Source organism: Neofelis nebulosa, chromosome 3, assembly GCF_028018385.1.
Source record: "Neofelis nebulosa isolate mNeoNeb1 chromosome 3, mNeoNeb1.pri, whole genome shotgun sequence".
NCBI lineage: Eukaryota > Metazoa > Chordata > Mammalia > Carnivora > Felidae > Neofelis > Neofelis nebulosa.
The window spans coordinates 185,756,554-185,784,491 of NC_080784.1; the positions used below are offsets into that span (position 1 = coordinate 185,756,554).

The 27,938-nt window shown below is 36.7% G+C and overlaps 2 protein-coding genes across 8 annotated transcripts in view; one reads left to right on the top strand and one right to left on the bottom strand.

Moving 5' to 3' along the window:
* The window catches only part of LOC131507723 (small ubiquitin-related modifier 2-like), a 44,577-nt gene extending 23,666 nt beyond the window's left edge, over positions 1 to 20,911 (top strand). Inside the window, exons 3-5 of one of the 4 annotated variants that reach the window (XR_009259654.1) lie at positions 3,374 to 3,486; positions 18,137 to 18,249; positions 20,768 to 20,911. The gene's annotated coding sequence lies outside the window, so the exon portion shown is untranslated. The remainder of the gene's footprint in view (positions 1 to 3,373; positions 3,487 to 18,136; positions 18,250 to 20,767) is intronic. The other 3 variants (XR_009259653.1, XR_009259655.1, XR_009259656.1) reach the window with 3 other exon arrangements.
* The window catches only part of TBC1D19 (TBC1 domain family member 19), a 146,329-nt gene that overhangs the window by 71,547 nt on the left and 46,844 nt on the right, over positions 1 to 27,938 (bottom strand). For all 4 annotated transcript variants that reach the window (XM_058722902.1, XM_058722905.1, XM_058722904.1 and 1 more), the window contains 5 exons: positions 27,578 to 27,624; positions 22,540 to 22,650; positions 14,626 to 14,698; positions 8,329 to 8,367; positions 6,530 to 6,642 (listed from right to left, as the gene is read on the bottom strand). In XM_058722902.1, coding sequence (XP_058578885.1) covers positions 6,530 to 6,642; positions 8,329 to 8,367; positions 14,626 to 14,698; positions 22,540 to 22,650; positions 27,578 to 27,624 — 383 coding nt within the window. The remainder of the gene's footprint in view (positions 1 to 6,529; positions 6,643 to 8,328; positions 8,368 to 14,625; positions 14,699 to 22,539; positions 22,651 to 27,577; positions 27,625 to 27,938) is intronic.

A 27,938-nucleotide genomic window follows, 5' to 3' on the forward strand; every position in this document is an offset into this window, starting at 1 on the left:
ATAAATATAGTCAACTGATCTTTGATAAAGAAGTAAAGGAAATATGAGGGAGCAAAAACCAAAAACCAATCTTTACAAAAAGGAGGATAAAACAAGTGAACATCCACATGCAATCATCATCATCATCATCATCATCATCATCATCATCATCATCACATTCTAGATACAGACCTTACACCCTTCACAAAAATTAACTCAAAATAAATCACAGACTTAAATGTAAAGTGGAAAACTACAAAACTCATAGGGATAATACAGGAGAAAACCAAGATGACCTTAGATATGGTGATGTCTTTTTAGATATAATCAAAGACATGATCCATAAAAAGAAATAATGGATGGGCTGGCTGCATTAAAATTAAACACTTGTGCTCTGCAAAAAACAATGTCAAGAAAATGAGAAAACAAGCCACTGGCCAGGAAAAAAATATTTGCAAAAGATATATCTGATAAAGGACTTTTACCCAAAATATACAAAGAACTCTTAAAACTCAACAAGAAAACAAACAACGCCAATTAAAAAATGGGCTATAGAGCTCAACAGACACCTCAACAAAGAAGACTTACAAATAGGAAATAAGCATATGAAAAGATGTTCCACATCATATGTCATGAGGGAAATGTAAATGAAAACAACAATGAAATACCACTACATACCTACATGTATTCATATTTATGTTATTGCCTATAATTTACAAATTCCCATAGGGAATTTCATGTTAATTGCTGTTCTAAGTAGTAATTTGTAATCATATTTGTAATGTTTTTTATTATCAGTTAATGATAAATACTCTTCATAACCAATGCTAGGAAACTAATAAATATTTCAATAAAAGAAAGTCATTAAATTTTTAATCTTAGTGCAGTATGCTTCCATAAAGAAGTATATCTTCAAAGTGCTGTGAATAACTTAACATCTATAACTTTAGGCATGTAACAGTGCTACGGACAAAAATCTACTTTTAATTAAGAGAAAAATAAAAACAAATCAGAGAATTTGAGACTTAGAAGGTACCTTGGAAATATCTAGTCTATCTGCCTTATTTGAACATTAAGGAAATGAGATCTGGCCAAGTTAACTGTCTTAGCCAAACTTACAGAACTGGCTAGTGACTCATCTAGCCCTCCTAATTCCAATCTAGGATGTTTGGTTTCAGTAATTTTTAGTGTAATTTATCCATATAAAATGAAAGAAAAACACGGATAATAAAGTTGAAATTATAACTATGTTATAGTGATAAATGATTTTTATATTAATATTTTAATTATAGTCTATAAAATATATAAGCAATTAGAAAATGCAATGATTGGGGTGCCTGGGTGGCTCAGTTGGTTGAGCGTCTGACTTCGGCTCGGGTCATGATCTCACAGTTTGTGGGTTCGAGCCCCGCGTCGGGCTCTGTGCTGACAGCTCGGAGCCTGGAGCCTGCTTGGATTCTGTGTCTCCCTCTCTCTCTGACCCTCCCCCCGTTCATGCTCTGTCTCTGTCTCAAAAATAAATAAAAATTAAAAAAAAAAAAAAAAAAGAAAATGCAATGATTACTAATAATATAACAGGATATTTTTAAGCTCCAGTAATATAGATATTTAAGAGTAATAAATTATAATTATAAAAAGCCATCTCTGAAAAACAAAGTAGCCCAGGGGCGCCTGGGTGGCGCAGTCGGTTAAGCATCCGACTTCAGCCAGGTCACGATCTCGCGGTCCGTGAGTTCGAGCCCCGCGTCAGGCTCTGGGCTGATGGCTCGGAGCCTGGAGCCTGTTTCCGATTCTGTGTCTCCCTCTCTCTCTGCCCCTCCCCTGTTCATGCTCTGTCTCTCTCTGTCCCAAAAATAAATTAAAAAAAAAAAAAAAAAAAAAAAAAAACAAAAAACAAAGTAGCCCAAATTTTCAGCATCAGAGAATATTTACACTTTAGTATATATATTTGTTTGGTACTTTATGCAGACTTACACTCTTTAACTAAAGAAAAAAGGAAATATACTCACAGGAAATGAAAGACTCCAAAGAACATTCCTAACATTTTGTAGGTCATTAAACATGATGTGAGCCTACCATTTTCAGACACTGTACATGATACTGACATTTACAGATGGTGAAGAGGAAAAACAATCCTTGTCCTCAGGTATTCGACCTAGAAACTGCAGCAGCCAAGTGAATAAGAAGTATAGTATATGCGGGGCGCCTAGGTGGCTCAGCTGGTTGAGTGTCCGACTCTTGGTTTTGGGTCAGGTCATGATCTCACGGTTCGTGGGTTCAAGCCCCATGTTGGGCTCTGCACTGACAATGCAGAGCCTGCTTGGGATTCTCCTTCTCTGCCCCTCCCTCTGCATGCTCTCTCTCAAAATAAAGAAAGAAACTTAGAAGAAAAAAAAAAAAACAAAAGAAAAGAAGAAGTATGGTATGTGTTTCTGTGTCTTTAGGACTTTGTTCCTGCCCTGGTTATGACAGAAGAGAGAGAAAAAGGTATCTAACTGTAGTGGTGATGGAGCTGGGAGAAGACAAGGCAGGGGAGAGAATGGTAGGAAGGTTTCTCAGAGAAGGTGACAGAACAAGCTGCGTCTAAAAGAAGAGCAGGCGTTTCCAAGCAGACAAAAGTCCGCGGAGGTTTTTCAGGATGAGAACTGCAGGGAGCAAAGAAAGATAAAACAGCATCTCTTGAAGGACCACAAACGCATCAAGGTAATTATGCCTTTTCTTTTAGACATCAGGAGTCTGGCATAATTTCAGAACACATATTGGCGTTCTGTAGGCAACTGGAAATTAAAGTTTTAGGCGTAAGAGAGAGTTTGGCTGAACACAGAGTCAAAGCCATTAGGGAATAAGTGACCTGTAAATAAGACACGCCAGGCAACATGTAGTCCAGAATGAAAAGAAGATCAAAATGGAATTCTTACAAATACGAGCCCTTAACGTCCAGCAAAGGAACTCAAAATGGACATGAAAAAAAAAAAGAAGAAGAAAGAAAGAAAGAAAGAAAGAAAGAAAGAAAGAAAGAAAGAAAGAAAGAAAGAAAGAAAGAAAGAAAGAAAATGAAGAACTACGAAAACAGGGCAAACTAAATTAAAGAGCAGGAATACTTCAAGGGCAGAGTAAGCAAGAGTATCAAACACAGTAGACGTAAAGACTAAAATGTGTCCACTGTTCTTTGGTGACTTTAGCCGTGGCAGTTGTAGTCATGTAGTGGGGTGTATGACAGACCATGGTAGACTGAGTAATTAATGGAAGTGGATGCCTCCAACACAGACTTTTCTTTCAGAAGGTTTCGCTATAAAAGTACAGGAGGCAAGAACAGGTGCTGATGCAAATAAGTTTACAGATGTGGTGGAAGGAATCTGAGCGAGTCTCTTATGATGATTTCTGTTTTCTCCAGGAAGGAGAAGATGAGGTGTTTTGCTAAGACTCTGAAAAGAAGTGTTGAGGAGAATGAAAGTCAGAAACGGGCACTATGAAGACTGAATGCGCTGACCAGGAAAATCTAGGAAGGTCAGGCACTGTTATTGACCTGGGGAAGGTTGTGGAGAAACTTATGAACTCACTAAAGAAAATTTTAATTAATACTAGTCCTGGCTATTTTATCAGTAAGCAAATACCGAAAACAAAGTAGAGAAGAATTTTCAGTATTCTTTAGCAAACTAAATTAAGCAAAAAAATTTAAAATAGGATGAATGTTTACTAAATATGGATATCCTGATAGGCACTTAGAGATTTGCATATAAGAATATATACAAAAGCAATCTTTTTACATGTATGATGTATTTCCTTAATAAGAGAAAAAAATCAAAGTAAATAATGTTCTAGTGAAATAAATTAATTACTAGGAACTTAAATCATTAAATCCAGTCTATCTATTGAGATAAGATTTTTAAAAATATCTTCATGGGTCTGAAATGTGAAATATTCCACTTATCTCTGTAACTCCTCAATTATGATGCATTTCTACGTGTCGCTTATTTTAAGTGATTGAAAAAAAAGTTCTGATAAAGTATTCTTGATAAGAAACGACTATTCTTCCCTCCCACCCCACCCTCCCACCCACCCTACCCCACCTACAACAATTATTTTGGAACTGCTTTAGTTTGTTGAGGTCATACTTTTACACCTGAAAATAAGTGAAAGTGATGGAAAGTGTTTTATTCAATGAAATCAAGGTTGCTTTTCTGCAAATATTAATTTCTATTTCCAGACTTGCCATTGTGCATTTAAAGATTAAGACGACGGGACACCTGGGTGGCTCAGTTGGTTAAGCGTCCAACTTCTGATTTCAGCTCAGGTCATGACCTCATGATTTGTGAATTCAAGCCCTGAGTTGGGCTCTGTGCTGACAGTGCAGAGCCTGCTTGTGATCCTCTCTCTCCCTGTCTCTCTGACCCTCCCCTGCTCATGCTCGCTCGCTCTCTCTCAAAATAAATAAACTTAAAAAAAATTAAGATGACTATTAGCTCCAAAATTCAAGTGTGAAAACTGCCTTTGAACATTATAATAAAATACCATTTTTTATTGGAACTTAATTGGGATTACTATTCTTATTCTAGGATGACACTTATTTTTTTTTTTTAAGTAGTCTCCATGCCCAACATGGAACTTGAACTCATGACCTTGAGATCAAGAGTCAGATGTTCTACCAACTGAGCCACCCAGGTGCCCCTCTAGGATGATACTTCTGGAAAAATTCTAAATTTGTTTCTAAAATAGTAGCATTTAGTTCCTCTGGAGAGACAAGTTTTGTTAATCTAGCTCCTGATGAGTGATCTTGGTAGGTCACCTACACAGTTAGATCGACAAGAGTTACCATCTCTTCTCCAAGAGTTGACACTCTCCCCCAAAATGCCCCATGTACACTCACTTCTGTTCTGTAAACTGTTACTTCTAGTGTCACCACAAAAGACACCAATATCATTTGGTCTAAAACTTCTTGGAACTCCATCACAAGGTTTATTCTTTCAGAAAGGAAGCAAGTAATTTTTGACAGTGATGTTTAAAACACACACATACACAGAAAAGCACACATGTAACATAATTTGCAAGAGTCAGAGGTGTACTTCTTACAATAATATGAATAGTTGATTTTCTTAAAAACCACTACTCTAAATTACAATTAATTTATAACAAAACTATGCAACATGTAAGTATTATTTTATTACTATCATTAATGTTGACCATTCATGTCAGGCACTGTGTTAGAAGACATAGATATCCTTTCATTTGATTCTCGTAACCACCTTATGATATAAATATTATTACCTATATTTCAGCATGGGTAAATTGAGGTTTCAAGAAAGTTAACTCACTCAATGGCACATTTTACGTAAGCTTGGAGTTGAAACCAGGTCCATATAATTCCAAAACCCAAGCTTTTTTTTTTTTTTTTTTTTTTAAGTTTATTTATTTTGAGAGAGAGAGAAAAGTGCTTGTGCACGTGGGGAAGGAGCAGAGAGAGGGAGAGAGAGAATCCCAAGCAGGCCTCACACCATCAGCGTGGGGCCCAACATGGGGCTTGATCTCATGAAACATGAGATCATAACCTGAAGCCAAAATCAAGAGTCAGATGCTTAACTGACTCAGGCGTCCCCTGCAAAACCCATGCTTTTAACCACTAGGCTAGGGAGCTATTAGTTGGCTACTTATTAAAAATCTTTAAATGGATGGGTTATATGATCAATGGGCTTTAAGCAAAACAACAATTTTTTTTCAAAAAGAATCAATGTTTTATATAATTGTTCTTTATTGAATCTGTTACTTGCCTATTGGTGATTTCTCTTCATATTCATTTTATTTCCTAAAATAAAATGTTTCTGTACTAAGAAAACTAATATTGCCACAAAATCTGTCAGTTTTTAGAACCCTAAAAACTTTTGGGTTCTAACATGCTTTTGCATGTTTCAAAAGCAACTGTAGGGAGAAAGCGCTCATTTACATATACTGAGTGGTCCTTTATCTCTCCTTATTCTAATATCCCAGTTCTTTTACATGTCTTCACTGATCTCCACTGGCAGACTCCATTTCTTAAAATTTTATTTACTGCTCTTGTACATGTAAGTTTAAAATACCCAACTAATTATCGATAACAAAAACTTTCATGTTAAGCACACAGTGATTTTATTCTATGTTAATCTTGTCTTAGAACTCAAAACTACAGTGATTTTTGTAAATGAAAAAGGGGGTAAATATATAAGGCTAAGAAACCAAAGTTAAAAAAAAAAAAAAGTATTTCTATTTTGAATAATTGGTTACTGGGGCACCTGGTGGCTCAGTCAGTTAGGGTCCATCTTTGCCTCAGGTCATGATCTCACAGTACGTGGGTTGGAGCCCCGCATCGGGCTCTGTGCTGACTGCTCAGAGCCCGGAGCCCGCTTCGGATTCCGTGTCCCCCTCTCTCTCTGCCCCTCCCCTGCTCACACTCTGCCTCTCTCTCTCTCAAAAATAAATAAACATTTAAAAAATAAAAAATAAAAAAAATGTGAATCACTGGTCATTGAAGAATAAATGTCAATAAGCTCAAATTTAGCCTATCTTCTTTGACTCTTACCTCAGGTTGACTGGAAATATTCAAAATGAGAGCCCATAATTCCGCTCTCAGTGCTGTGGGGCTTCCTTGTCTGATATACTGTTGAGCAGCGGCACTATCTTGTTCTGCTAGAACTGGCAAAAGGAGAGTAAAATCTCATTACAAATTTCATAATGTAAGACAACAGTGAAATATTTTAACTAAAAATCTTTGGGGAAGCTAATATTTCATCTCTATATCTAACATAATTACATCACGTCTTGACAGCCTTCTTGTACTCTCTGAATTTTGATGTGGTCCTGTTTAGAGCCCTAGACATGTTGAGTCCGAAATTCCTCTACCTCCCACCCAATTTGGTAAAAATTTTTAATGGAGGTACTCTGAAATCACTTTGTTCCACGGATCTGAAACTGGTGATATAGACACATAAATTTCTTAGGCATATTCTCTAAGTCAGGAATGTTCTAGTATTTTGAAGTACTATGGTATTTGAAGTATTATGGCTAAGAATTATAAAGAATTCGATGACTTCTTAGCTATTTCCCAAAATCAACAGAAAAGAGAGATTTTTTTTAAAAAGAACTAAAAACAGAAAAGAACTAATAATCTTTTAAGAAGGCCAAAAGCTCTTTATAATCAGCCAAGTTCACAAAATTAAGATATTATGCTTTTGCTTTCATTTTCGTTTTTATTTTCTTTAATGAAAATACCAGCTATTAAGTCTAAAATAAAGGCTCTCCCAAAACACACAAAATAAAAATAAAAGCAAAAAAAGACATATCAGACAACTGCTGATATTTGTCTAATATATTATTTTATTCTTAAAAGAAAAGGGAAAAAACTTGTACTAAATGAAAATGACATAACCAAAAGAAACAAAGGGATCATATAAAAGAGATGAGACATGGGGCGCCTGGGTGGCTCAGTTGGTTAAGCGTCCAACTTCGGCTCAGGTCATGATCTCGCTGTCTGTGAGTTCAAGCCCTGTGTCGGGCTCTGTGCTGACAGCTCAGAGCCTGGAGCCTGTTTCAGATTCTGTGTCTCCCTCTCTCTCTGACCCTCTCCTGTTCATGCTCTGTCTCTCTCTGTCTCAAAAATAAATAAACTTAAAAAAAAAAAAAAAGAAATGAGACATATTCCTTAATTTGCAACTCTGTTTAATGAAAACGTCAAACATACGAGTAAAAAATGATGATGTCTTGAATAAATATTATTTTGAAAAATTGAAGTATGGAGTTTAGAACATGACAATCGCCCTAGAAGGTACATTCTGACACAAAGACTTATCTGCGCTTCACATTTCAAAGACAAAATAAGATTTATAAAAACAAGGAGAAGAATCTTCAAAAGATAGGGAAAAAATTATTCCCCAGAACACTAAGGGCCGCTTTGGGTATTAAGTCTTACCATTGTGAACAGTCATTGAGAAGTACAGCTTCTCCTAATGCAGGGGCATATTCCAATTAACGCTAATGAGAAGTGTGTGGGCGCATGAAAGAGACAGCCTTCCTCTTTGATTTTAAAATGAAATTCTGCTGAATGGATTAAGCTCACATTTTTGAAGAATGTGTGTCTGCATTTATTATTTCCTTTTTAGTGAACCATCTGTGTTCTTCTTTAACATTTATTGATGAAGCCAAAATGATGCATTCCTCCTCTTTATAAAGATTCCCATTATATTACCTACATAGTTAAATAGTATTCTTTTTTAGATTTTTAGCTTTCCAGAGATTGAATTTCAGTTGGAGGTACATGATGCAGACATTTACTTAAGACTGTTTCATTTTCAGAAATCATAATTAGTAGAATCAAAAGCTTACCTTTTTGCCCAATACGTACATGCTCATTTTCAAAAAGTTCTAAAAATGATAAAATTATTAGACACAAGTATGATCAACCACATTTATAACAACATAGGTATATTTTTTTCTGGTATTGATACTGTTAATTATTTCTAAAGCTGAATGGTTCTGTATAAAACTATAAGACTATTTATCTTTATATATAGAAAAATCTTTTTTGTAAGTTGTTTAAAGCTTATGGAAATTAAAAGGGAGTTAAGTACATTTAATCAGAAGAAGAAACTGATAACTAATTTTCCATTGTTAAAATAAAACAGAATATCTTTTCACAACAGAAAAAAGGTCCACTCCTCTTGACAGCTTCATTTACAAAGCCCTACTGCTGCTCTAATCTGCCATGAAAGCATAGCTAAAAAAATAAAGCCTTAATGCTATTATAGGTAAAATCCCACTACACAAATGCCATTTTAAAAGATTATATGGGAGAAACAAAGATTTGCTTTTAAAGTACCCATCATAATGGCAAAAAAAACTCATAAACTAAACCACATTAAAAAAAAACTTCTCTTTATCAAAAGACACCATTGAGAGTGAAAATGTAAGTCACAGAGTGGGAGAGTATCTGTGCAATACACATATCTGGCAAAGGACTTGTATCCAGAACATGTAAAGAACTCTTGGTAAAGACAGACAACTATCTGACCCAATAGGCAAAATATGTGACAGGTTCTTTACAAAAGAGGAGACCCAAAGGACCAGTAAAGTTATGAAAAGAGGCTCAACCACATTAGTCATCAGAGAAACACAATGAAAACCGTTATGAAATATACACCCATCATAACGCCTAAAATGAAAAAGCCTGTCAATTCTAAATGCAAAGTAAGTGGAGCAAATGAACTTTTCGTACAAAGGTGGTGGGAATGTAAATTAGTGCAGCCACTTGGAAAACCATGCACATCCTAGAACAATGAGCAATTTCCTCTCAGGTGTACACCTTAATGCACGCATATGTGCACCAAGGAACATATACTAGAATATTCATGGCAGCAATAATGGTAATAACCAAATAGTGGGAACAACTCAACTGATCATCAACAGTAGAACTCATCAACAGTATGATTCCATATCTATAAAGTACAAAATAGGCAAAAGTAGCCTATGATGTTAGAAGTCAGGATGGTTAAGCAAAAATAATACAAAAACAGGGAGGGGGACAAAAACATAAGAGACTCTTAAATATGGAGAACAAACAGAGGGTTACTGGAAGGGTGGTGAAGGGGAATGGGCTAAATGGGTAAGGGACATTAATGAATCTACTCCTGAAATCATTGTTGCACTATATGCTAACTAACCTGGATGTAAATTAAAATTAAAAATAAGTAAAATAAATTAAATTTTTAAAAAAGTCAGGATAGTTGTCACCCACGGAGGTGGCAGAGACTGGAGGTGTGCCTGGAGGCTTCTAGGATGCTGGTAATAGTCTTATTTCTTGATGGAGTCAGAGGTTTCATAAGTGTGCTCACGTGGTAAAAATTCACTGATCTGTATACTTATGATTTGTGCCCTTTTCACTGTGTACACTATACTTCTATAAGTTATTTAAAAATTAAGAGCAAAAAAAAGAAAAGGATACTGACACTATAAGGGGAAAACTTTTAGCTCTTCTCCCCATCTCAGAGAAAATCCGTTTGTCAACTTCCTTTCTTCCTCTACCCACAATCTGACAAAGGAGGAGCTGTTAATTGGATTTGTTAGATTTTACGACAGTGATCAGTTTGCCTTTTCTCACAAATGGGATAATGGTGTGTTAAGGGTCATGAACTTAACACGTGACTGTCTGGGTAAGTAGAACCTGGGTCTCCCGGCAACCTGGTGACCATCTTGGCACTTGATTCCCTCCTGAGCAGAATGCTCGTGCTTAGACACTTCAGAGCTCTTATCTGAACTCAGTGGCCTGCTGGTGGCCAGACCTGGGCATTGAGGGAGAGGGAGACCTGTCCTGGCCTAATATTTTAACGAAGTTTTCTAAAAAGCCTGTTCTGTGATCCCCGGGGTCAGCCCAGTTGACCAATATAAAATGGTACTCTACTTCATTCTTCCATGTGTTAATGTTTTCAGTGTTAGATATTTTTTTTAGGTTTAAAAAATTACCATAAAGCTGGTTTTACTAAATACAATATTTGAAGCACAGTACTCTATTCTTTTAGTTTATTTTATTCCTAATGGCTCTGAAGTTGAGCAGATTATACAATGACCAAGCAAAGCGTTTGGGATGACTGCCAACACACAATCATTTTCTATGACTAAAGTATTTGAATATATTTACTCCAAAGCCTGTATAGAAAATAACAATACCAGTTTCATTTTAATTAGCTGCCATTAGCTTCTAACTGCCAAAGCTCAGTGACCAAAGAATCAAATGTTGTCAGCCAATTCTTGTCTCTTGTAAAAATGGATGACACTACTGGATGGTAATAGTGCTTTATCACTAAAAGTAGTAGGAAATAAAAATAAAAAAAAAAAATCTTCTTTATAGAATTTAACTATTCAATCATGTGACATACAATGACTTTGCTTTGTAAGTGCTATTTTCTAGTCCAAGAATAAGAAGCCAAAAAAAGTCAGAACCAGAATTTCCAATCCGTTACTTAAAAAATGCTTGTTATGCTGTTATTGACTACGTTAATAAATACATCTATATTAGTAAATCTTGCTTGGGAAAAAAAAGTGCTCTGGTGAAATGAATTGGGGAGATTCTAAGCTAGAAGTTTACTTAGGATTTCTCATAGTCTTAAAGATAGAGTGACACAAACTAAAGATCTTAAAAATGTATATGACACAGCCTTTCTCAAACCTCATTTAGCAGTAAGATCCTCTGTTTCACAGGACACCTATCTGATGAATGCTTCATGGAACACACTTCAGAAAATGCTGAGCCAACTAAAGCTGCTTTTTCTTTTAGAAATAATAAACTGTTGAAAATGTCTATTCAGCAAAATCCCATCTCATAAGTTCATTAGTATGTATATTCAGGCAATAATATCACATGACCCCCCCCCTTTATCAAAAAGCCTTATGAAAGAGTATTGATCTTGCTTATCCTTCTAGCATGAGTCTTCTACATGGTTTCCATTTTAAGTATGTAGATGTGTACATATGTGTATTTAAAATAATGAATATTCATGAGAGTTTGTAGGAATAATGGATATGTCTAACTTTAGATTATTTTAAAATCTGGATTCCATATTATAAAGGTAAGGATTTTTCTCCTGACTCTTATTTATGTAAAAGCTGTTAAGCTAGTAAGTAGGATATGTACCTCAAATATGAAAATTGAGTGAAGAGTATTGATAAAACATAAGTGACACAGGTTTTTAAAGACGGATATAGTGCCTTTAAGTCAGAGTACACTTAATCCTAAATATAAAACTTGCCTCTAGCCAGACACAAGTATTGGCAACATTTCAAACCGTTAGCAGCACAGTTCCATTTTGACCAAAGCCACAGACATAGACCAAAACATTAAAAATACCCATGAATTCTAGGCAAAAGTAGTTATCTATAACCCTGTTCTTCTTTCTAAGTAATACTGTTGGTTAGCAATTCTCAAATCATGTAAAAATCCAAGTACTATATCACTGAAATCAATCTCATTGGATAGACACCAATTTAACCCAATTTCTAGCAGTATTCCTTTGAGAAGTAGAGAGTAAAAATAAATGCATCAACTAAAGAGATTATCAATCTCCTCTGGGAAGATATAAGTGCTCCTTCCTCTGCTCCAACTGCCCCTTGTATGCAAGAATAGCAAATACCACACTGAGTCTTATCTATATCTGTATTTCTACTATACCTTCCCTAAGAGTAAAGATTATGTCATATCTATGTGTTCACTAGTCCCTGGCCGTTAGCAGGGTCTCACGTTTGTGAATCAAAGAAGAAAGAACTACACTCTAGATTAAGAAAAATATTGGGTCTTCTAAAGCATAGCTACTATAGAGTTTAGAACAACTTTAAGCAATTCTTAAGGATAATTTAAAAGTAAAAAACATAAATATCATTCAAGGTTGTATTATTATTTCCTCTTCCTTTTGTTGTATATGGCTATCACTGGCCATGAACAGAAATATAGGCTATCTGCCTTAATCTGTTCAGATTGCTACAACAAAAACCCCACAGACTGGTTTATAAACAACAGCAATTTATTTGTTACAGTTCTAGGGGCTAGAAGTCCAAGATCAGGGTGCCAGCATGATGGGTTGTGGTGAAGTTCTTCTTCTGGGCTGTAGACTGCTGACTTTTCTCTGTGTCCTCACATGGTGGAAGGGGCTAGAGAGCTCTTTTACAAGGGCACTGATCTCATTCATGAGGGCACACCCTCTTGACCTAACCATTTTCCTGAGACTTCACCGAATACCATCACCTTGGGGGTTAGGACCTCAAAATATGAATTTCAGGAGGACACAAACATTCAAACCATAGCAATATCTTATTCTGTAAGATGTCTGATATCTTCTTATAAAATAAGAAAAGACTATCAAAGGGATCAGGAGGGGAGGCAGCAGACTTTGGAGGCAGACTGCTTAGTGTTGAATCTTGATTCTAGCACTTATTAGCTTTGTGAACTTGGGCAAGTACTTAACATCTTCACTTCTTAACTTTAAAATGATAGTAACACTTCTACCTTACACAATACTAAAAAATTTAAGACCATAATGCAGTGCTACTATGTATCGCTAGGATGACTGAAACAAAGGTGGAATACATCCAGCATCAGCAAGCATATGAGACAGCTTCTACTCTCATCCCTTGTTAGTGGAAGTATAAACTGGTACTACCAGTTTTGAAAATTCTTTGGCAGTTATCTACTAAAAATGAATTTATGCGAACCTCGGGAGAGGGAAATTGCCTTTGCAGGTGTGTATTCAACAGAGGAGTATACACGTGCTCACCAAAAGAAACATACTAGGATGTTCATAGCAGCCTTGTTTGTAACAGCCGCCAACCTGAAACTTCCCAAATACTCATCAACAGTAGCAGGGATAAATAAATGTGTGGTATGTTATTACAGTGGATCGACCATCATGCAAAAAAAAATGGCCCACAAATACATAAAACAATATGGTTGAATCTCACAAATATAATATTGAACAAAAGAAGTCAAACATCAAAGGGTAGATACTATATGCTTCCATTCATATTAAGTTCAAGAATTGGCAAAATTAATCTATACCGCTAGAAATCAGAATAGTGGTTATTTTTGACAAAGAGGATAAAGACTGAAGGGAGCCTCAGTATATTGATCTGGGTGGTATTTTAATAGGTGTGCCCAAATCATAAAAATCCAACGAGCCATTCTCTTATAGTATATGTACTTTTTCTTTCTTTCTTTCTTTCTTTTTTAATTTTTTAAGTAATCTCTACCCCCAGCATGGGGCTTGAACTCACAACCCAGAGATCATGAGTCATATACTCTACCGACTGAGCCAGCCAAGCACCCCCTATGCTTTTCTATATGCATTGTACATTAATAAAGTTTTAAAAATGGTAATAATACATACTTTCTAGAGCTGCTAGGGTTAAAATGAGATAATACACATGCAGCACACAGTAATGTACTCGATGACTGTTTATTAGGTTTATAATTATTATTAACAATAAGAAATAGCCAAATTCCTTATTTTATAGAGAAAGAAGCAAGTCCAGAAACGTAAAGTGACTTGTTCAAGTCCCACAGCTAGCCAGTGCAGAGGAAAGACTAGAACAATTCCACAAGATGGGCCTCCCGTATTTTAAGTCAATTTTTACTTCCTGTTGATTATAGCTAAATACCAATCCGATCTTCTATGAAAAACACATTGTATTTATGCACACAAAAAAATAAAAGCTAAGGAAATTTTGTTTGGTTAATATTTAAAAGATACTAATTTTATACCCTAAATTTATACTAGGTAGAATATCAGTACTCAGTTAACTTGATGATACAAACAATAAAAATAGATGGTAATGGCCAGTAAATGTAAATATGAGTGCTGCCAATGAGGATTTTGCCAAAAAAACTGACTTAAATATGTCTAATGACTTTTCAAAAATTACTTTAAAGACCTTCAAACAAAAATACAAAATCTAGCTGAATTCTGATCATTGCAACATACAGAGTTCTATTCAATAATTAACAATAATCAAGGAGAATCAAAAAGTGTGCTTAGTTTTCAGACGTAAAAGAGTTACTAGATTAATTTGGAAATGAAAAGATGAGCCTTAAACTGACTCTCATTTATCATTAATTATATGCCATCTGAGATAAACACTCACCAGGAGGCACTTGTGTAGAATCATCTATACCCAGCTGTCCTGTAGTTAAGCCCAATTCTACAAAGAATTCTTTCTGGAAAATAACACACATAGAATTAACATACATCTCAGTGGTTTGTCACACAGTAGAAACAAAAGTCACCTCATCTTAACATCAGCTTAAATAAAAAACCACAATGTAAAATGAATTTTTGCTTCATTTAAATATCTAAAAAAGGATATCATTGCGCTTTTCAGTAGTAATGCATTAGTTCAAAATTTTGCCTTTTTAAGTGATAGATGATTCAGTAAAGACATGATAATTATACTTTTGAGTAAAGAACTAATAACATTAAAATCATTCCTCAAACACAAACACACAGTATGTGTAGAATTCATCAATTTTATTTCTAAATTCATCATCTAAAATTACCAATATGATTCTCTACCTGTGTTTTCTGTGGTACTGTACTTCATTCTGCTTTTAATCAACTAAACACTGCAAATATCCAAAACAACTTAAATTAATTTTTAAGTAAAATTAGACTATCAAGTGTTCTGCTAAACTAAAAATAAATCAGATTTACTCTCCAGACTTCCTCCACTTATCTAGTAATGTCTAGTGAAAGTAATCATGTTTGTCTGTTATTTTTTAAATAACACAACCCCATATTGTTCACGTTATGTTTACCCCCTAAGTAATTAAATATTTCTATTAACATTTGCCTCAGTGTTTTGTTACCATTCTAATTGCTAAAACCAAACTTCCTTCTTTAAAAAATGGAATTAGTTTTAATCCTTTATAATTATGTATTACTTAAATAGTGATTTATTTGTGTCCCTCATAAGACAGTTATCCAGCCTAACATTCACACTCGTTTCATTTTTGTACTGATTTTATGTAACTGATGTTATACCTCCATTTTTAACTAAACTTGTCTTTAATCTAGACTTCAATTTATGTGTCCCATTTTTAATGACTAAAGAGGCAAAAATGTAATGTTATTTATTCATTTTCAACCACTATCTTCTATTAATTGTAAATACTCTTCCTTCATTTAAATCATTAGAATTAATGATAAGGTATTTGGTTATTTAGTAGTCTTCATCTTTATTCTACAGAAGGGACTTAGGTCCAAAAACATTTTGATATTACCTTCTGTAATCACAATGGAGAATTTTACTTTTGCTAAGACATGTTAAGGCACAGAAATAGAATTCTGAATATCCATTTTCTATTTCACTGCTCTGGACTACTTTTCACTCAACATCACCAGACTTGGGCCCTAATCTCAGATTTCTTTCAAAACTCCCCTTGGGTATTAGGCCTTCTGGAATGCCTTTCTTGATATTCCAGGCTGATATAAGCAACTCTCTATATACATGTATTACCTTTATAAACTTCTAGCAAAGTACATAATCACATCATTTTGTTACTGTTCATCTCCCCACGAACCTGAAGCTCCGAGAATATAAGGACTGTCTCTTATACATATTTGCACGCCCAGTACTTGGCACAGTGCTCAGTGACATGTAGCGGAGGGGCTCAATAATGATACTGAACCACACTGCTGAGCTCTATTCCAACCGGTTGCCTCTACGTGACTGAATTAGTAAACAGGAATGAGTCGACAACTTCACTTTAAGTTGTTTTAAAAAAGAAATGTCGTTTTAACATGGATGAGACTACATAACATTGTGAACTAGGTTTGAGAGCCATCTATTATAGGATCATATGACTCAGTGAGCATAACCAAGTTTAATACTCATATAGAGACCAAGGTCTCAAACAAACCAAACCTCGAGTCAGAATTGTTATCGCCAGGCTGCAGGACTCAGGGAGGGCAGGAACAACTAGCCCTAGTGAGAGCAGGAAGACAAGGACTAACCATACTCTTAATGGGTATAGCCACAATTTTTTTGAAAATTAGCCACAGGTTTTTGGTTGTTCAATAGCTAAGAATGAAGCCACATCAGTTCTGGGTCTCGTCAGACAGAAGACACAATTAGTCCCACTTATGCACATGCTGACCCTTTCATACAGTGTCCTTTTCCTGCTTCTTTACCTAGAAAACTCCTTCAAGCTAGTCCAAATGGCAGTACCTCTATGGAGACTTCCCACCACTTTCAGGAAAAGAAGCTGCCGCTTCCTTTTCTGTACACTTTGTATAAACTGCTACCAAAAGGACTTCTAACACTTTTTGAAAATAACTTCTTAAAAATTGTTTAACAAAGTTGTAATATTAACGATTAATAGTTATATACTGCTTACTAAGTTCCAAGTACTGTCTATAAGCTTTATATATTATTTTAGCTTCCTAGTGCTGCCATTAAAAAAAAAAGTATCACTAACTGGGTGGCTTTCAACAACAAAATGTCTTCTCACAGTTCTAGAGGCTAGAAGTCCAGAATCAAGGCATTAACAGGGCCAAGCTCTCCCTGAAGACTCTAGGGGAGAATCTGTTCCAAGCCTTTCTCAGCTTCTGGTATTGCCGGCAATCTTTGGTGATCCTTGGCTTATAAATGCATAACTCCAATCTCTGCCTCCGTCTTATGACACTCTCCTTGTATGTCTCTCCTCTGTGTCTCTTCTCTTCTTATAAAAAACCTGGTCATGTTGGTGTTAGGGCCCACCCTATTTTGATAAGACATCCTCTTAGCTTGACTGCATCCGCAATGGCCCTATTTCCAAATGGGGTCACATTCACAAGTACTGGAGGTTAGGACTTCAACATATCTTTTTGAGGCACACAATTCAACCCATAATTTTGATCTTAACTTACTGATCTGCACACTACTTCTATGAGATATTATTATCCCTATTTTACAAATAAGAAAACTAAGGCTCAAGGTCAAGAAAATTTATTCAAGGTCACATAGCCAGTAAGGGGCAAGGCAAGAACTTAAACCTCAATTAGGTAGCTTCAGAATAGAATCAACTAACCATCATGCTATACTGCCTTCACATGCAGCAAATAGTTTAAGAAGTCAAGTCAGCTAAAAAATATATAACAACAATTCCTCCAATATATGCATGTGCATGTGCGCGCGCGCGCGCGCGCACACACACACACACACACACACACACAACTGGACACTATCCAGAAACAACCACTTTCAGCTTTTTTTCTGGTATTTATCTCCAGATTTCAATTAACAAATATAGACTGCTATTCTTATCAATTTTAGGTATCTATTGATTTTTCTTGTAAGTATTTTAGCTCATGTACATTCGTTTTCCTCCGTCCAACATTCCAATATAATTATATATCAATTCTTGATTAAATCCATATTAAAAGTTTGCATTATGACTATTTAAATATTATTCAGTGCTGAGCCATGTCGTATGCTATAAATAGGTTTCCCTTATTTTACTTTTTTTGGTACACGCAGCTGATAATGAAATCATTTTTTTCACTAATATAATTTTCTCTAATCATTTATCTCTTCCTATACCCTTCAAGAACTCTGAAAAGATCCCCCACCATATAATTTTGCAAACCTAACAAGTTTGTACCAACTTTTCTTGCAGGTGGTCATCCTGGAACCCTCCAGCCTCTTGCTCCAATCTAGAATCGCTCTGGTCCTGCTGCACACCCTTTGTCCTGAAACTGCTTGTCACTGTCATCCTGGAGATTCTCTTAGGTCGGAACCCTGTTTCCTGGGTCCCCTACTTTGCTCTCTGTATCTATGAGCTTGTTTTGGAGACTTCTACCAACAGTTCCCCAAATAAGAGTAGATATTTTAGATCACCTAAATATCTGAAAATGTCTACTCCAACTTCACATTTGATTAACTGTTGGTTATATATAGAATTCTTGGCTTGAAATCAGTTGGATTGTTAAAGAGATTATTTAAAATCTTCTAACTTCCAGTTTTGCTGCCGGGAAGTCAGATGTCACTCTCATTTCTGACACTTTATATGTATTCTGTCTTCCTTCTATGACAAGTTTTTAGTTTTCTTTTCAGGAGCCTTGATACAGGTCTTCTTTCATTCATGACATTGGGTGGGCTTTTTGATACTGGAGATTCTTATCTTTCAGGTCTTGGGGATTTTAATAATTCCATTACTTCAGTTTTCTCATTCTGGAACTCCCACTGGTCAGATTTTAGCCCTTCTGGATTGATCATCTAAGTAAAAAAACAAAATTTTCCCTCTTACTTTTCATCTCTTTGGTTTTTTTCCCTTGTGTTCTGTCTTCTCATAGAGATTTCCTCAGCTTTGCTTTCGACTCTTCTGATTTTTTTTTTTGCATACCATATTTTTGATTTGTAAAAGTTTTTTTTTAATTTTTTTAATGTTTATTTATTTATTTTTGAGAGAGAGACAGAGCACGAGCAAGGGAGGAGCAGAGAGAGAGGGACACACGGAATCCGAAACAGGCTCCAGGCTCCGAGCTGTCAGCACAGATCCCGACATGGGGCTCGAACTCACAAACCGTGAGATCATGACCTGAGCCGAAGCCGGATGCTCAACCTACTGAGCCACCCAGACGCCCCTGTGAAAGTTCTTTCTTATTCTCATTTGTTGTTTTAATGAAACTCTGTTCTTGTGTAATTCTTGTTTCATGAGTTGTATCTTCTCTCTGAATATTAATGGTTTAAATCTTCTACTGGGAAGAAATGGTTAACAGGCTAACCTCTTTGTCCATGTGAAGATGACCTTGGGTTTACCTTCTCCCAGCACTGTTGCCCTGAAAATGTGCTGGCTCTCTCTCTCTCTCTCTCTCTCTCTCTCTCTCTCTCTCTCTTCTCACACACACACACACACAAATTGTGGCTAGGAATGCCAGCTACATTACTAAGCAATGCAATTTCTGAAAAAAATATGACCCTTGATGATAAATTACATCTGAAACAGAAGACTTTGAGTGGACTATAAAAATCTATTGGAAAACACAGGCCTTAGCTGAAACAGTTCCTATCCTGTGTAAGACGTCCCTTTGTTGTACCTAGGTAATTTCGTCACTTACAATTGCCTGCATTCCTTGTGGGGGCTGGAGGCAGCATAGGGTTGGCTGTAAGGACTCCTGGAGAAAAGCTACCTGACATACTGACATGCTGTTTTCTGCCCTGTATTATTCTACAAATCTAAGTGAATCTGACGTCAGGTTATGACTTATTGTATCCTGTGAGTGTGAACATAAATTCAAACCTGAAACCATTATTAAAGCTCATGATAAGTACTCATTCCCTAAACTAGCTTTTTAAAAAAATTTTTTTTAGTTTTGGTGTCTGCCTTTCAAGTTGGAAAATTTCAAGTATCTGCAGATCCTGGGCTGGTAGGTCATATTTAGGAACGAGGCAATAAACAACTGACTGGAAGCTATGTCTGCAAGGATTGGGCATAAGGTGCAGGGGGGAGAGAGAATTGCAGGCATAGTGATGGAGGTAGGGGATGAGGATATTAGCCTCACCATTTGGTCAACTCTCACTTAATTTCTCTGTTTTCAAAACAGTGCCTCATTCTTGTACTGCTCTAAATCTGAAGTGGCTAAATTCTTAGCCTTTATGATTCTTTTTTCTCTAAAGAACCCGTCTCTGGTCTCCCGTGGGGAAGGAGAAGTCACCTGAATATGCAAGCTGGTAGGAGTATGGGGGTCTACTCTCTCCTGATATAGGCTTTCACACAGTCTCATTTTCAACCCTGTGGCTCACCAAGGCCTTCTATATCATGTGGTGTTCTTGAGGCTTTCCAAAGTTCTATGGAGAAAATCATCTTGCTTCTTGTATCAGTCAGTATCCAGCCGGAAAATAGAAATCATCCCAGAAATGTGAACAGGGAGAAATAGAATTAAATTAGATGATGCAGAAAGTAACTATGACTTCTAGACTGATGAAAAGGGAACCAAGAACTCAGGAAAGGGTTCTCCTTGTCCTCAAGACAGAGATTTAGACTTTTTTTTTTTTTTATGAAATCCTCACCGTAAGTTGTAGTTGTCATCTGTAACCATACAAAGTCATTACACTATTACTGACTGTATTCTCTATGCTGTACTTTTCAGCCCTGTGACTTATTTACTTTGTAACCAGAAGTCTGTACCTCTTAATCTCTTTCACCTATTTTGCCCACCCCCTCATCCCCCTCCACTGTCAACCACCAGTTTGTTCTCTGTATCTGTGAGCTTATTTCTGGTTTTTGTTGGTTTGTTTTCTTTTTTAGATTCCATGAGATTCAGTCTTTCAAGGGAAGAAAATGGCTGCCCCAGGAATGCGTGCAGGGGTGGGAAGTTGGTGAAGAAACTCGTCAGAGGGTACAGTCTGGAGCTGGCTTCTGCATGCTGATCTGCTGGCTTACGAACACAGGGACCGCAAGGGAAGCTCCTTTCTCTGGTTACAGTCTTGTGGTGTCCCTCCAGAACCCTCTATTGATAAAGCCTAACATCAAGCCAGTTAGTGAAAGAAAAATGTCTGTAAGATCCAACTCCAGCATAATAAAGCAAAACAAAACAAGGAAGATGTACAGCTGAGTGATTATTGACATGCTTCTCACCCGCACCTCCCACCTCTTAGGGAGACGTAGTAGGGCTTGACCTTCCTCCATGTTTAAGCCATGTACCACTCTCCCCTCAGTTCTCCAACCTGACACGCTAACAGAGCTACACATTGTTTGCTAGTTTCACCAAAGGCGGTATTTAAATTTCTGTGCTCCTTATTGTTTTGGGTGATTAACAAAAGAAGGAGTGAGAATTTCGTATTTCTTTCTTTTAATGTTTATTTATTTTGAGACAGAGAGAGAAAGAGAGAACATGAACACACACACACACACACACACACACACACACACACACACGCGTGCGCACGCGTGAGGGGGCAAGGGGCAGAGAGAGTCAGAGACAGAATCCCAAACAGGATCCACACTGTCCGTGCAGAGCTTGGGCTGGGACAGGGAGGGGGGGCTCAATCTCACAAACCGTGAGATCAAGACCTGAGCTGAAATCAAGAATCAGATGCTCAACTGAGCCACCCAGGTGCCCCAGGAGTGATAATTTCTTAGCTCCATTCAGGAATTCTCCCTACCTTTCTATAATTGCTCTATTTTAAAACTAACTTCCTCACCAAAATGTGACAGTTTCCAGAGCAAAGACCGTCTCTAATTCATCTTCCTTTCCCTTTATCTCTTTCAGTGCCTCATTTTGATAAGCTTAATAAAGGTTGGTTGAATGAGGGGCGCCTGGGTGGCTCAGTCGGTTAAGTGTCCGACTTCAGCTCAGGTCACGATCTCACAGTCCGTGAGTTCGAGCCCCGCGTGGGGCTCTGGGCCGATGGCCCAGAGCCTGGAGCCTGCTTCCGGTTCTGTGTCTCCCTCTCTCTCTGCCCCTCCCCCGTTCATGCTCTGTCTCTCTCTGTCTCAAAAATAAATAAAAAACGTTAAAAAAATATATTAAAAAAAAAAAGGCTGGTTGAATGAAATAAAATGTACATTCTTTAAATATTCTTAATAAAATTCACAACTTATTTCAATCAGTTTTTTTTTAAGTTTAATAGTTTATTTTTGAGAGAGAGAGAGAGAGAGAGAGAATCCTAAGCAGGCTCCGTGCTGCTTGTGGGACTCAAACTCATAAACCATGAGATCATGACCTGAGCCAAAATCAAGACTCAGACACCTAACCGACTGAGCCACCCAGGCGACCCTCAATCAATTTTATTGTCATATATCATGTACATAAATCCCAACAAGCTGTCTTATAAATCTTTGTTTTTGATTAAAATGAGGAAAAAGCAAAAGCACTGGTAAGTGCATGAAAACTCATTTTTAGTTCTACTAGCAAAGCAACTCACTCTCTATATAACATATTTACAATAAAAAAGAAACCTTTCGCTTCATTATTTAATGAGCAGACAGCCCTATTGTTTTAGATATTTGCAGCACTAAAATGTTTCTCTAATGGTTGTCTTCTAAAATATGCAATATTTTGAAATGCTGATACTTACCAATTCAGGGATGTCTTTTACTTTCAGAGGAACTTGGATTAAACCCAAATGAGTCCTGAAACTAAGAGAATCACCATTTTCATAATTTGGGTTGCGAAGATTAATTAACACCTTTAAAAACAAATCCAACAGAATTGGTTAGTTTCTTTATAGGATGTTTACACCTATAAAATTGGCAGTGATATTCTCGGTGTATCACCACAAAACTAAAAACTATTTGGGGCTATGTATGTACTTTAATTACATTCTAAAAAACTATAAAATTATATTGAAATGTTAAAATATCATAAACATGTCTTAAATTTAATATTCTGATGATCTACCATACAAAAGTCTAAAAGAATTTAGTTAGAATGAAAAACATTTTGATGGTAATAAAAAATCAAAACTGCTTGAATATTTAACCAGGGAAGGTGACAGAAAGATCAAAATTGCTTGATTGTAATATCTGCCAGAAAAAATTTCAGAATCAACTCTAGCCCTTTGAAAAAACAGATATTGACAAGATTTTTAGAAAAATAGTAGAATAATATTGCAGAGTATCGTCTCTAAATCAAACCCACAAGGAAAAAAAATTCAGAAGCCAAACTAACAATTTATATACTTTTCAAAATTAGGCAGGTCAAAAAAGTCTTAAATATTTACATATCCTTTATGTAGGAATTGCACTTCTATAAGTACAATTAAGTACAAATAATTCTATAAGTACAAATAATAAAGATGTTTGCAAAGACAGTGCAGAAAGAATGTTACTGAAGTACTATTTATTACAGAAAAATGTGAAACAACTTAAACATTCCATTAGAGGGAATTACTTAAATGAATTGTGGTTAATTCATATAATAAAATATAGCGTAATTTGCCTCTATTAACACAGGTAATATATGTAATAACATGAAAAAATATTCACAATATATGAAGTTAAAAAATGTGTAGTAACGTAATGTTTATTGCTATGTGACGGCATTAAAGGTAATTTTTTAAAAGTTTTCTCCTTATGCATATTTTATTATTTTTCTAACAATAACATACATTTCGGGGAAAGAATAATTATAATAAAAAATATTTTTAAATTGAAACTCTTGAGAAAAAAAAAATCAAGCATCCAGTACAATGGCATGCACAGAGCTAGAGAGTATTATGTTAAGCGAAGTAAGTCAGTCAAAGAAACACAAATACCATGTGATTTCACTCGTCTGTGGAATTTGGGAAACAAAACAAAGGAGCAAAGGAAAAGAAGAAGAGAGAGGCAAGTCAAGAAACAGACTCTTAACTACAGAGAACAAACTGATGGTTACCAGAGGGGAAGCGGGTGGGGGCATGACGTAAATAGGTAGGTGATGGGGTTAAGGAGTGCACTTGTCATAAGCACTGAGTGCTGTATGGAAGCGCTGCTCTCTATTTTACATACCTGAAACTAATATTATACTGTGTGTTAATTAACTGAATTTTTTAAAAAAACTTAAAAAAAATAAAAAGAATACAGCAAAGGAGATTATGGTGACAGAAACACTATCACATCTGAGGAAGGAATTAATGAGCTGATAACTAATCACTGATAAAATGGAATGTGCTAAAATGCCAGAACAGTTTCCCAAAACTTCAAGCACTAAATTAAGGCTAAAAATGTCAATAGTATTTGTTAAAAAAAAAAACAAAAACAAATATAGCAAAGAATCAACAGCGCTAAATGCAGACTAATAGGGAACAATGCAATTTTAGCCTAATAACACAAATCATGTATCATACTGCACAGAAACCTCACACACGTTGGATAGAAAAGGCAAACTATGAATACATGGGTAATAGAAAAGAGAAAATATTAGAAATGCAGAAGCTATAGAGATATAATTATAGAAAATGTTCTTTAGTTAAAGAAGAATTTCAGCATAAATAATAAAAGGATCAATTCATCAACAGTCCTGAAAGAAACAGAACGTTACGATCATTAAGGAGAAAACAGTTAAAGATAATCATACAAAAATTACATGAAATTTCAGCCCTGAAGTGCTAGAAAAGGGAAGAGTTTGGGAGAAATCTTTAACAAGCTAAGAGAAATAATGCCATCACCATAAAGGCAGTTTCTGACCAAACTAACTTCTCTTTAGAATTAAGACAGTTGACCCTTGAACAACACAAGTTTGAACTTCAACTCAAATGCAGACTTTTAACAGTACAGTACTGTAAATGTATTTTCTTTTCCTTATGCCTTTCTTAATATTTTCTTTTCTCTAGCACACTTATTGTAAGAATACAGTATATAATGCATATTAACATACAAAATATGTGTTGGTTGTGTTGTCAGTAAGACTTCCAGTCAACAGTAGTACTTAGCTACTTAAGTTTGGGGGGAGTCAAAAGTTATATGTGGATTTTCGACCATGCAGGGGGTCAGAGCCCTCGTGTTGTTCAAGCATCGACTGTATATTTTATGCTGGCAAACTAGTTTCAAAGACAACAGTTCAGAAAAGAACTAAAAGTAAAATGTGAAAAACTCATTCATTCATTTACTCGTTCATTCAGCACCTATTTGTTGAGCAGCAATGTGCTAAGCACCGTTCTACCTGTTGGAGATAGAGCAATTAACCTGCAGCTGGTTTGTGGTAGCTCCATTCTTATCTCCAGGGACACCTGGATGTCTGGTGGTGACCCTTGGCCAAGATGGGATGAAATACACGAACTAGTCATTTATAATGTGCTACTTAATGTCCCAGGGAGGCAGTCCATATCAGTTTCACATGGCTTATTGAAAATGCACAGATGGCTAGCTTCTCCTGATTTACCAGTGGGGATATAAAAGACCCCTGGGAAACCTTCCTTGCGCCTTGACTCCCAAGACCAGTGTATCGCACTTGTATCTTAGCGGTTCCTACTCCAAAGACAAAGCTCATCCTCTGCAACTGAGAAAGAGCCCTGGGAGCTGAGCCTAGAAGTTTGGATCTCTTCGTATTTGCATATGCTTTCTTTCTCTTGCTGAAAGAATGCCTTCTGTGGCTGCATCCTGTGAAGTCTTGTGAGTCTTCAATTATTGGACTCTGTAACTGTTGCAACAGTGCACAAAACAGAATGAGAAGCTCCTGCCCTTGTGAATCTTACTTTTTTTTAATTTTTTTTTTTTTTTAACGTTTATTTTTGAGACAGAGAGAGACAGAGCATGAACGGGGGAGGGCCAGATAGAGAGGGAGACACAGAATCCGAAGCAGGCTCCAGGCTCTGAGCTGTCAGCACAGAGCCTGACGCGGGGCTGAACTCACAGAGCGCGAGATCATGACCTGAGCTGAAGTTGGATGCTTAACCAACTGAGCCACCCAGGCGCCCCGTGAATCTTTTTTTTTTTTTTCCAACGTTTTTTATTTATTTTTGGGACAGAGAGAGACAGAGCATGAACGGGGGAGGGGCAGAGAGAGAGGGAGACACAGAATCGGAAACAGGCTCCAGGCTCCGAGCCATCGGCCCAGAGCCCGACGCGGGGCTCGAACTCACGGACCGCGAGATCGTGACCTGGCTGAAGTCGGACGCTTAACCGACTGTGCCACCCAGGCACCCCCCGTGAATCTTACTTTTAATAGGAGAAGGCAGGCAATAAGGAAAACAGAAAAAGAATATGTTATATAATGATAAATGCTATAAAGAAAAACAAAGTAGGAAAAGGATAAAAGGAGTTCCAAGCAGGGAGCCGCGGGGGAAGGCTTTGCTGAGAAAGTGACATTTAAACAAAGACATAAGGAGTGAAGGAACGTGCAGACAAGTATCTGGGGGAAAAGCACTGTAAGCAGAGAAGAGGAGCGGAGGCCCTCAGATGGCAGGAAGCCAGGGGGAAGCATGGAGGCTAAAGTAAATGGAGTATAACAAATCAGGGGAAAGTAATAGGGGATGAACTCAGAGAAGTAATGGGGTATCAGATCAAATAGCATGTTTCGCACCACTGTCATGACTTTGGCTTTTAAGTAGAATCAGATGGGAAGCTGCCGGATACCAGAGATGGCTTATTTGGAACGGTACTGAAATGGCTTCCTCTGGAAACTGCACTGAGAACAAATTCTAGGTGGGCAAGGATAGAGCAGGAAGACGTTAGGAGGATGGAGGTAGGAGTGGTTGAATTCCGGATACATGTTGAAGGTAAAGTGACAGGATTTGCTGATTACGTGTAAGGTACAAGAGAAAGAGTGGAATCAAAGGTAAGTCCGTTAAAATAATTAGTGAGCGCTAACCTACTTTATTTTTGATATGCTTTCTCAAACTTAATTAAGCTCATCATCTTCATTAACAGACCTGTTCTTCTCCTGCATTCTCTATCCCAAGGACATAGTACCTCTCTGCCCAGTTACCCAATCTAGACACTTAAAGATCTTCCTTATCTTTTCTTTTTCTCATACTCCCCACATCTAATCAGTTCCCAAACCCTCCTAAAAATCTCTTGCAAATCTGTTGAATTCTATCCAGTTCCAACACTGTTCTTTAGTTCAGACCTTTTTTGTGTCTTGTCTAAACTACTAGAACAGGGAAGGACTAAAAAGGGAAAGGATTCACTGAGCATCTATAGATGCTGCAGCAGGCTACCTGATTTACAAGCTACCTGATTTACAGTTAGTATTTTTTAATCAAAATCTTCCTGGGGCGCCTGGGTGGCTCAGTCGGTTAAGCGTCCGACTTCGGCTCAGGTCACGATCTCGCGGTCCATGAGTTTGAGCCCCGCATCGGGCTCTGGGCTGATGGCTCAGAGCCTGGAGCCTGCTTCCGATTCTGTGTGTGTGTCTCTCTCTCTCTCTGCCCCTCCCCCGTTCATGCTCTGTCTCTCTCTGTCTCAAAAATAATAAAATAAACATTAAAAAAAAATCTTCCTAATTGATTTACTTGCCTCTAATCTTTCCACATTCCAGTGTCTTTTCCAAAAGCAATTTTCAAGCACAAATCTGATCATGTCATTCTACGGTTCTAGGGCTTTGTACCTGGTGATTCCTCTGCCTGGAGACATCCTCATATCATTTCTTCCACTTTATTCCCATTAATATACCTATATTGATCCAATACAACCTACCTCCAGAAAATCCTTGGGTGCATAAACAGGTCTGAAAAGGCTTAAATCTGGAATTAAGATAGATTGGAACATTTCAGTTAATATAAGAATCCTTATTAATAACAATGTTAATGATTCTTTCACATGTGGCCGTGGAGCTGGATTAATTCAGACATTTGCAGAGTATCAATAATTTGTCATACATTGTGTTAAGTACTGGGAACACAAAAAATGAAAGGGCAATCTCTTCCCTTGATGGCGTAAATGACCTATTCTAGAAGAAATTAAGTGTCTCCCCTCATAAATTTATAACTTTATAACTGAATTGAAAACACAATGTCAGTGTAACAAAGTTCTATATGAGAATTCTCAAAGTACCTAG